The 10,997-nt window shown below is 38.3% G+C and overlaps 1 protein-coding gene across 1 annotated transcript in view; it reads right to left on the bottom strand.

The window, feature by feature from the left end:
• The window catches only part of LOC123873599, a 408,734-nt gene extending 399,123 nt beyond the window's left edge, over positions 1–9,611 (bottom strand). Inside the window, exon 1 of the mRNA XM_045918485.1 lies at positions 9,123–9,611. Within this exon, the coding sequence (XP_045774441.1) occupies positions 9,123–9,533 (411 nt within the window). The 5' untranslated portion in view covers positions 9,534–9,611. The remainder of the gene's footprint in view (positions 1–9,122) is intronic.
• Between the last annotated feature and the right edge of the window lie 1,386 nt (positions 9,612–10,997).

The raw sequence follows: 10,997 nt of genomic DNA on the forward strand, positions 1-10,997 counted from the left end.
GCACATTCCAATTCTCGGGCACACTTGATAATATTATGTTAATTCGTTCACTGAATAATTAATAATTCATTTATTAAGACGTATCTCTCGGCGACATTGTTATTCGCCACTTTTCTGTCGATTCACGCCCTTACTCCGTTCGAATTAAGACTGGATATAGCATGATATCAATTAGAAATAATAGACGAAGGGCTGGTGGGATATTATTATGAACTAGAGGATGCCCGCGACTTCGTCCGCGTGGATTTAGGTTTTAAAAATCCCGTGGGAACTGTTTGATTTTCCGGGATAAAATGCAAATACATATGAATACATACAATATATGTCAATTACAGGGACGCAAGCTACCTCGGTACCAAATTTCATACAAATCGGTTAAGCGGATGAGTTTTAGGAATCCCGTGGGAACTCTTTGATTTTCTGGGATAAAAAGTAGCCTATGTCCGTCCCCGGGATATAAAGCTAACCCTGTACCAAAACATTTCCTCTGCTCTACTTGCAAGTAATTTTAATGGATTAAGTAATTATTCATCCGAAATAACCCTGAGTAATTCCGTTCAGATTACAGTCCATCGTAGAAGAATAGTTGAGCCTTATGAACTAACTTATTTTCCAATTATTTATAGCAAGCATCTTGTAGCAATTTCCCACTAGCTCTTCGCCTATAGGCAGGTGGAAGCAGTGATTTATGTATATTATGGGCCGGTAAATGAATCATTTCAGGTTGCTATCGTCATGTTTTGTCGAATCGCAATTAGAAGGTGGGCGGTTTTAATTGTCTCGCAGAAATGGTACGTAATGTGCGAAATGATACTCTGAAAATAGAAATGAAAATTATTTACATTTCTCGGAACCAAATCAACTTTTGGTGATTTTACTATGCTTTATTCAAGGAAAAAAAGTTAGTAGGTACCTATACAGGGTGTTTGGTAATTAGTATATAATGACGACACGTACCCATGCTACTTTGATCTGATAAACACAATGCTGAAGTATAATGAAGGAATAAAATTATAAAAATTTCCATACAAAATTTAAAAAAAAAATTATGTCAAAGTTTTCATGACCCTAACGTGCCCTAACTCACTGAGATCGTTGGCCATCTTTAGATAGGGCGAGGCCTAAGATGGAGCACACCTGCTCAGAATGTGCCTATTCACTCTTCTTTTGAAGATACCATTATTATAGCTAGCAGAGAAAACGGAAGCTAGAAGGGCATTCCATATTCTAGCGATGAGTTTTAGAAACGAGGAAGCAAATCGCTTCATACGGGTCAGAGGGATTTCGACTATGTAGGGACTAGGGATGCGATGCGTCGTGGTTCGATTGTAAAATGGCGAGAGGAGAACTAAGTCGAATAGTTCCTCAACTCAAGTGAAACCGGGATGAATTAGCTAGCGGGAAGAATAATAAGCTAATCTTGCATGTGTCTTCCTTCGTCCCAACAAAGGGAGTCTCTTGGGTACACCTCTCCAAAATGCTAATACTAGTTTGTCATGAAGGACGTTCAAAGGGATCACTTGAGTTCTATGCGTGTTTAGAATTACCACTATTTTGTTTCCAACATTTCCAGGTCCAGGTCTCCAAAGAATACCGAAAGGAACTAAGTCGTTAGCCACATGAAAGCGACGACACTTACGGGGATGGATGGATGGATGTGCAGTCACAGAATACTAAGTAAAATAATAGAAATAATAAGTATCTCTGGGACACCATCTCGCCTATTTTTATTCTACCTACTAAAGCATTATAAAGTCGTGACAGCGTTCCTCTTATTTGAGGGTTCGGGGATCAATAACAGCCAAGCACTCAAACTTTTCAGACTTATGTGCGTTTCAAATAATTGATTAACATGCTTTAACCGTGAAGGAAAATACTAGGAAGAAATCTGCATGCCGGAGAGTTCTCCATAGTGTTGTCAAACGTAAAGTCTGCCAATTCACACTTGGGAAACGGTATCTTATATATTATTAAAAATGACAACCAGAAAATGTACAACGGTACCTATTTGTAATAAATTGCTATGACTTAGATGGTCTATGCTCTAAGTCCTTATCATTCTGAGAGGAAACCAACGCTGAACAGTAAGCCGATAAGTTCAGATGATGAATATGTTTATCATCTGAACCTATCTCTCAGAAACAATTATTCAAAGCAAAGCAAACTGTAAAGCAATCCAAATACGTCTCTTTTTACAATAACGTACAGATGTTTCACTAGACATCTGCGACACTCTCACGCCATTTTACCACTTCTATACTTCACAATTCTGTGTCTCTTCAACTCACCGCAAGCGTCGCGTCGCTAGTATAGCCTTCACGTAAGCGTTCCCTGAAGACTGAGGACCGTAGAAGTACCTAAGTATTGTGCCGTTGCTCATGAAACATTTATGAAGTAAGAAAACGGTAAATGTGACAAACGGTATGGGAAGCGGCGTATCGTAAGTTACGTGAAATATGTTTTCCGAGGTGAAAAGGTATAAGAGGAATAAACGTTTTTGATGTTACAGACATTATTCTGAACGAGTGTTGTTTTATTTCATGCATGTTTAACACCAGAGTTCATAGTCAAGATAGGGGCTTCTTTAAAGGACGATACAGACAACATGGGCAAAAAAAAAAAACTCCAATTCAATTGCCATTAGACGTTAACCGTTCGCGTTGATTATCGCGTTAATTAAGGCATTGTTGGGCATTGACGTTAACTTTAATGTAGCCGCAACTCTATTTCTACTCTCTTTTACTAAAACTTACCTCTAATAGATTTCTACGCGACATACTACGGGAACGCTAAATCGGTACGTTTATTCTGTTTAAACTACTATTTTAAACCTTTAGTTTTTCATGCAAGACAGCTATTTATTTTAAGTGCCGACTAAGCGCTAGGATATTGGATATTGGGACATTACAGGAACGCCAAGCACACCCATTGCGAAATGTCTTTCCCACGGCCTTTGCAAATTCCAATAATAATTTATTTCACGTAGGTAAATAGTATGTCTCTTATGCTTCCTCAAACTGTTCGGAAAGCAGATTTTGCTAAGAAAAGATGGCAAGGAACTGATGAAACAAGACAATCATATTATATATCTGAGCAAAGTCAAAATAGTTGTAAGTATGCTCTACAAATCTCTGTATTAGAAAGCGGGCGGTTCATATCGTATGCTACACTTTGATACAATACCATATAGTTTTATCTGTTTTGGTGGATTATCACACTAATATTATAAAGGCGAAAGTGTGTGTGTGTATGTTTGTTACTCCTTCACGCAAAAACTACTGGACGGATTGGGCTGAAATTCAGAATGGAGATAGATTGTACTCTGGATTAGCACATAGGCTACTTTTTATCCCGAAAAATCAAAGAGTTCCCACGGGATTTTTAAAAAACTACATTCACGCGATCGTTCGCGTGAATGTAGTTTTAATAAAGCTAAAGTTAAGGACTTCCGCAAAGTAAAGATTGTTTCTATCCAGCAGAACAACTTACATTACTGAGTTTGTTGTGGACTCTTCTCAGACCTAGGCGCGTTTGGAACCTACGTAGCTTTAGTTTTAAGTTTACGTAATTAATTATCACCACTATATCATCTTACAAATCTAACAATTCTGACCATCAGGAGTACATACCTACTTTGAATAAATGATTTGAGTTTGAGTTGAGTTTTATTTTAATGTATTGCAATGCTTTGTGGATGGAAAAGCCGTGAGAAAAGCTGGAGAAAGCGTAGTCGCACTGATCGTGCTTGCGACGTAACGAGCGACGCGTCGGGATGAACTTTGTCAACGTCGTCTTGAGTGCACGCCGATATGTCACCCAAAACCATTTTGAGCTAAGCGTATTGGCACCATTTTTGCTCTTTACTGGGTCATTGGTTTCAATAAGAAAGCACGCTTTACATTAAACTGGTTCCGTAAGCTACCTAATGGGATTTATTACTAAGCATCCGCTATCCGCCCGTCTGTCTATCAGCGGGCTGCAAGAACCGTAATAGGTAGAGAGTATTACTGCTATGTTATAGCGCGCTATAACAACAAATACAGACAGACGGATAGGCAGCGAAAACTTAGTAATACGGTCCCGTTGGGTCGTGTACGGAACCCTACTGAGCTTTTGAAAATTAAAATACCTGCTAATTAAGTAAGTGAATCTAAAATGTTCAGTAAGAATAAATGAAAAAAATAAAAATAAAACCGACTTCAAAAACCACAAACACTAAAAAGTAAAAAAATATTTTTGTTTCTACACGTGTAATGTATGTATGAATTCGAGCGAGCATAATAAGAAACACTTTTACTTTTCTTTAATTACACTTAATTACATGTGTAGAAACAAAAAATATTTTTTACTTTTTAGTGTTTGTGGTTGAAGTCGGTTTTATTCTTCTTTTGAAATTTTTTTATTTCACAATTTTTAGAGGCCCCACTGTACTTTAATATGCTATGCCCATTCAAAACCCTATTGTTTACTAAGCTATTACACTGATCGCGAGCAATTTACTATTACCCATTGAAGAGTTCTGTTCTCCATCTCCGAAGATATTCATCGGATCTTAACCAAATTTATATGGGACCACCTGCAAAGTACATCCTTTCAAACAAAAAAAAAATGTTTCCAAATCGGTCCAGGCGTCTTAGAGTAATCGGGGAACACACATTTAAAAAAAAAGATTCTGCCGAATTGAGAACCTCCTCCTTTTTTCGTAGTCGGTTAAAAATATTGAAACTACGAAAACGATAGGAACACGAAGTTTCATTTCCATCAATAGCAGTACGTAGTTAGTACCGAGATATTAAACCTGTGTAACATCTTCAGGGAGCATTTCCGTTGGTTAAAATCGCGGAGTACATCTTTGTATCGCGATGTTCAATGAGAAATTCCTTCAATTCCGCCGAGCAGAACATTTCCGAGGAAGACGTAAAAATACGTCGCTCAAACGAAATATTCCACTGTTTGCGTCACAAGCGGAAGCGATTTGGACGTAATTAATTACATCATGATCTATCCATTACAGGCCCATTACTGAGTACGAGTCACCTCTGACAATGAGAAGGATTCAGGCCATGCTGGCCCAGTGCGAAACGGCAGACTTCACACACCTTTGAGACCATTATCGAGAACTCTCAAGCATGCAGATTTCCTCACCAGGTTTTCTTTCACCGTTAAAGCGAGTGATATTTAATTTCTTAAAACGCAAGTAACTCCGTAAGTTAGAGGTACCTGCCCGGGATGGAACCACCGACCTCTTAAATAGAAGGCCGACGCCTTAAACGCTAAGCTTTCACGGCTTTTTTAACCTAATTTTATTTATTTAAATTTTAAAGTATTGACTTATATGTAAAGCAAAAGAAAAGGTAGGTCAAGATGCAACACGGTTTGGTGTAAAAATTAATGCAAATGATAAAGAAGGAGATAGATGAAGGAATCTTTTGGAGCAGGACTGGGTCGATAAAGGGCTCTAGCAACAATGATGATGATAATTTTTTATTCAAAGTTCTTTATTGTGCATACATGCACAGGAATATAATACTAGATACAGAACGGTGCAGACGGCAGAACCAACAGTTTAACGTGCTTTTCAAAGCATGTAGGGCGTAGGTATAACAGCGCCAACTTCCCGAGAAAGCTTCTACTAAGAATTACTCGACATAAAAATTTGACAACTTTTATAGACTGAACCAAAACTTTAACCCAGAATCTGCCTATACGCAAGCGAGTAATCTAACTACAAGCTCAAGCAAAAATCAAAGTAAATACCTGTTGATTAAACTGTAAGCGCATAATATCATCCGCTCAGTGAAGCCAGAATGGGTGGTTTAAAGTCAATTTTAAATATACGTATAGAGCTACATCTCCAAGATTGTACCACACTCTTTCACCGGATAAATTATTCGCTTTCTTGCTTTTGAATTATTGAAATAATCCGTTGTATGGAGCGAAGTTAATGACCTTTTACTAATATTCGGGATGAATTATTCTGAGCGCAGGTAAAAACGCCCCAACTCCTGAAATAATGACGTAATAAATTTTTTGAATGCTCTGTTTTAGGGAATGTTATGATCTTCTTAGCAGCTTTTTTATACAGAAATGAGACTTTCTTAAACAATCATTACTTAAATTAAATAAGGAAACTCTGCGGCTTACGCAGTTAACCTGAAGATTAGACCAGTACTTCCTATAGGGTTTAAATTAACTAGTCACTATTGGTCTTCCTAGACTTAAATTAATATATCAATTTTTTATGTGCGAAATGTTAATTCACACCATCAAAGCTGTGTAGGCCATGGTGTATCCAAACCAAAGTGAGTAGGTACACTTTGTGCTACTGTAACTATCTGCTCACTGTTGGATACTTGTACTGACACAATTGGGCATAAAATAATGTTTGCATCCTTGAAAAAATCAAAGTATTTCCACAAGTTTTCGCACGAACTTAATAAATTCCCGGGATAAAAAGAAACCTACTACGTGTCTATCTCACCTGGTGGCAAGTGATGGTGCAGTCTAAGATGGAAACGGACTAACTTGGGAGGGGTATGGAAGTTTAATTAAATTAAGTAGGTACCCTTGATCGGTGTCTAGACGTCATCGTACCAGAACGCTAAATTGCATAGCGGTACGGCTTTACCAGTGGCAATTAGCCACGGCCGAAACCTTCCACTGGACCAGACCACAAACTATAAAATTAAACTTCCCGAATCGCCGCTGCCGGGAATCGAACCTGGGACCTCCCACCTCATAAGACCACACCGCTCACCTCTGCACCAGGAGGTCGTCAAACACCACTTTAGTGATTGCCAATAACCCTAATCTGAAATGATCATGCTTGCATTCCGAAGACTACATATCCCCCACTTTCCTAACAATGAAAGCAGCAAGACTCTTTGAGTAGTCTCGTAAGACTTTACAAGACTCTTTGACTTTTTCTTGCAATTTCTGGCAAAAAGTCCAATCGCTCTCAATAGGGTTGCAAACATCCACCTTTAAAAGTTTCCATTGTCAGTCGAGCTAAGCTCTCAATCGGGACTTGTCACACTGAATGACACTGAAACTTTCATAGAAATGGTATTTAATGTTTTCATCTGACATACATTACATACCTGAGATGTTTAGCTAACAGCATGCCCCCAATCCATCCAGTAGTTTGACCTACCTCTGTGTTGATAAATCAGTCAGTCAAACAGACACCTATTTCTTCACCTATAGGTATTACATACAGAATTAGTATGGAATTAAGTATAGACTTTACTAAAATCGGCTAAAGTGACTATTGTTTGTACACATTTGTCATTAATTTAAGAGTTTTTGACATACTCAATAGTTTTACGGACAAAAATCGTACATTTGATAAACACCTACCTACCTACGTGATGTTTTCCATCGATGTTTTTTAGCATTTTTTACGAGTTCTTTTAAGCACCATCCTATGCGAGAGCTTCTTCAAGCGGTGGCAAATTGGCTGTCCAATTGATGGAGCGCCCAGTTAATAGCAGCTCGATACAGATGGCGGGGTGAGGGCGGGAGGGGGGTGATCTCAGCGACACTACCTTTGATCCCTAATCCATCGCGACACCGTTTAATTGTTATAAATAAAGCGGGGTTATTGGTTTTTAATCCGAGGTCTTTACGCGATATTGCCACTTCCGATTTCCGATACAATTTTAATTTGAAGTAGGCAAGGTACGTCCTTTAAAAAGTTGACTTTGTAGTGGGCTCTTCTCAGGCCTGGGCGCGTTCGGAACCCTCGTAGTCTTAATTTTAAGTTTACGTTTAATTATCACCACTATAATCATCTTACAAATCTAACAATTCTGACTAGCAAAAGGTGTACAATAAATAGTAGGTATAGGTACTTTGAATAAATGATTTTGAGTTTTGAAAGTTTGTATCTCTTTGAAAAATCAGTCAAGTGCAGGTTGGACTTGCACACGAAGGGTTCCGTAGCATCTTGCAAGAAATACTCGTACCTAACACTTTTTATAAATATTAGCTTTTGTGATGTAACCACAAGTTCATGGTTTTTGGTTCACCTTTACTTGTTCTATAAGACAATGGCTAAATACCGAATTTCATGATTCTAACGTCATGAGTCAACGGGAAGTATTCTATAGGTTTTGATTCTATTGACGGGATTGATAGACACGCCAGACAGACAGACAAACAGCGAAATGATCCTATAAGGATTCTATAGCCTAGCCATTCGAATAAATAATTTAGTAAAGAGGAGGCAAATCGCTTTGTACCTGTTACCTGTCCGTATGTATTACGGTATTATTATCAAATGCAAATACCGTCCCCTACTAAGTACAAGCGTAGAAGTAGGTATAAGTACTTTTAGTCCTAGCTGACTTGTACTGTCAAAGTATAGGACCTATTAAATAATCATGATAGATAGCCACAATCTGATAGACAGGTTCTTCAAAAAGCAAGGTAGATAGCCCTTAGCCTAGTTGCGTCCTCTCGTAACACCCTTCTAAAGCTTTCATACCTCCGGGCTCATGGTATCCTGGTAGCTCTTACATTGGTAATGAAATCCAGTGTAACTTGAGCTAGGCTCTCTGGATTGCAAGCATCGCACAGACGGCCTTTCATAAAGGACTTTAATGTTCTTACATCGCAAAATTGATGGTGAATGAGTATAGGTGTATTGACTTGTTAATTATTAGGAAAGTGTTCTTAGACTAGTGTAGTGTAAAGGTTGATAAAGTATTATCATTAGTTCTTACTGGTAAAAATTTCACTTAGTATATGAATTTCATCTGAAAAAATTTAGAAAATAAGAAAAAATTGGTAATAGCTTAGTGGTTAGTAAGACGAGGTTCTGGGTTCGATCCCGGGCACGTACCTCTTTTCGGAGTTATGAGCACTTTAAGCAATTAAATATTACACACTTAAGTGCTTTAACGGGGAAAGAAAATATACTGAGAAAACCTGTATGCCTGAGAGTTCTCCATGTTCTCAAAGGTGTGTCAAAACTGCAATTGGCTAAACGAGGTAAACTAATTTGGCCAAACCTTTCTTATTCTGAGTGGAGATCTGTGCTTCTTAGTGAGCTGGCGATAGGTTGATGATGGTGATGCTAATAAACTGAATCTAATCGAAATCTAACTACTGAAACTTACCCGTTTGTTGTCCCGGAACTTCAACCAACCACTGATGACACTATTGTCCACATCACAACCCTCCTCCTCTTCAAACTCCCTCCTCAATGGTAACGGTGAACCCCCTGGACTATCCACCTCCCTTCGCCTCATAACCGGGGTACATTGCTGAGACAACCTCCCTTCATTCACCACATCACTCCTCCTCCCAAGTATTGGAGTAACATTTGCTGAAACTCCTCCTAAAATACCCCGTCTGTTCAAAAACGGGCTGTCCCATACTGGTTTCTTGGATTTACATCCCGAGTGGACACATAAGGCGTCGAAATTGGCGAGTTCGACGGAAACCCTGGTCTGCAGACCGCTGGGATGGGTGGTGAGTATGGTCTGCTTGGCTATACTACAGCGGTGGAGTTCGTCCCGTCGCTCCATGGTTGTTTGCGTGCTTCAGACCATTAGTGAGTCACGCAAGTCCGGTGGACCCAATTCACCGGTCCCGGTCATCTGGAACGAAAATTATAGGCTTTAGTTTGAACTTTTTTCGTGAGTTCCGGAGTGGTTTTATTTGTAAGAATGTTGCCCCTGTATTGAACATGATTTTTTTTTAAAGAAATAGTATAAGCTAGTCTTTTTGTATAGGTTTTTTCTCCTTTATTTATTTAACTGTTACAGTTATTTATAAATAAAAATCGACGCAAAGAACCTTTGGTAACCAGACATATTAAAAAGCTTAATAGATTTATCAAAACACAAGCACGAAAGACTAAACTGAAAGACTATTTATTTTCTGGGTGAAGGAATGGACAAAACGAGGAGAAGAATGGAACATTCAGTACGTCAACGCTTTTTCACTGTTTTTTATCTCCCGACCCAAAAAGAGGGGTGTTATAAGTTTGACGTGCGTATCTGTGTATCTGTCTGTGGCATCGTAGCTCCTAAACTAATGAACCGATTTTAATTTAGTTTTTTTTGTTTGAAAGGTGGCTTGATTGAGAGTGTTCTTAGCTATAATCCAAGAAAATCAGTTCATCCATTTGAAAGTTATCCTCTCTTTTCTAGTAACTGTAACCTGCACTTGTCGGGGGTGTTATAAGTTTTTAACTTGTTCGTCGAAAAACACACCAAACTAACTTTAAAACACAAGTACATAGTTATTTATTACATCAAACGTCATAATAAATATCTTCAACAGCCAATACTGGATCCATAGAGCTTAATGAAATAGAAATGGCCTTTTTAACTGCAATTAGAAACGCGAAAAGACTGTATATTAGTTTAGATCGGCCTTCATCCCCATCTTAATAGAAGGGCCGTATAATTGACCGCTTTGGATTCGGGATGGGCTTCTGTCGTAATATTTGAGTCGTGGATTGGACCATTTTGTTAAGGGAAAGCCACGCAACCATATGTTGTAAAATTAATACTGTTTGTTGACCTATAGGTACATGTAGGTACTTATAAGTTAAGTATAACGTTCAAGGCAAAAGTACGTACTTAGTTTTGGACAAGCGCGCTCCACCTTAGCTTCATCCTTTCTTTCCTTAATCCATAATAGTCGTCAAGTGCAAGCCTATTCTGTAATCTCGTATTAAAAAAAAACTTATTATACTACGGCTACAAAGTCACCGCCATGCCTATTATTTTTTTGCACTCAGTTCAGCTGATAAAATATTTTGAATAGGAAATAAATTAAGATATAAAATAGAGATATAGAGTAGAGATAGAATAGGAATTTTTTCTTTCGATCTACGAAGCAGTGATTTTTTTTATTAATTTCTCACAAAACTGATAAAACTGTATGTTGGTTAGGTGGTCCTTCCTTTCTTTGTACTTAAGACTTTTCCTGAACAGTGACATCTATGCGTCTTTTATTTCAGAAAATTGGATTGCCACGGG

Source organism: Maniola jurtina, chromosome 17 (genome assembly GCF_905333055.1).
Source record: "Maniola jurtina chromosome 17, ilManJurt1.1, whole genome shotgun sequence".
NCBI classification, from domain to species: domain Eukaryota; kingdom Metazoa; phylum Arthropoda; class Insecta; order Lepidoptera; family Nymphalidae; genus Maniola; species Maniola jurtina.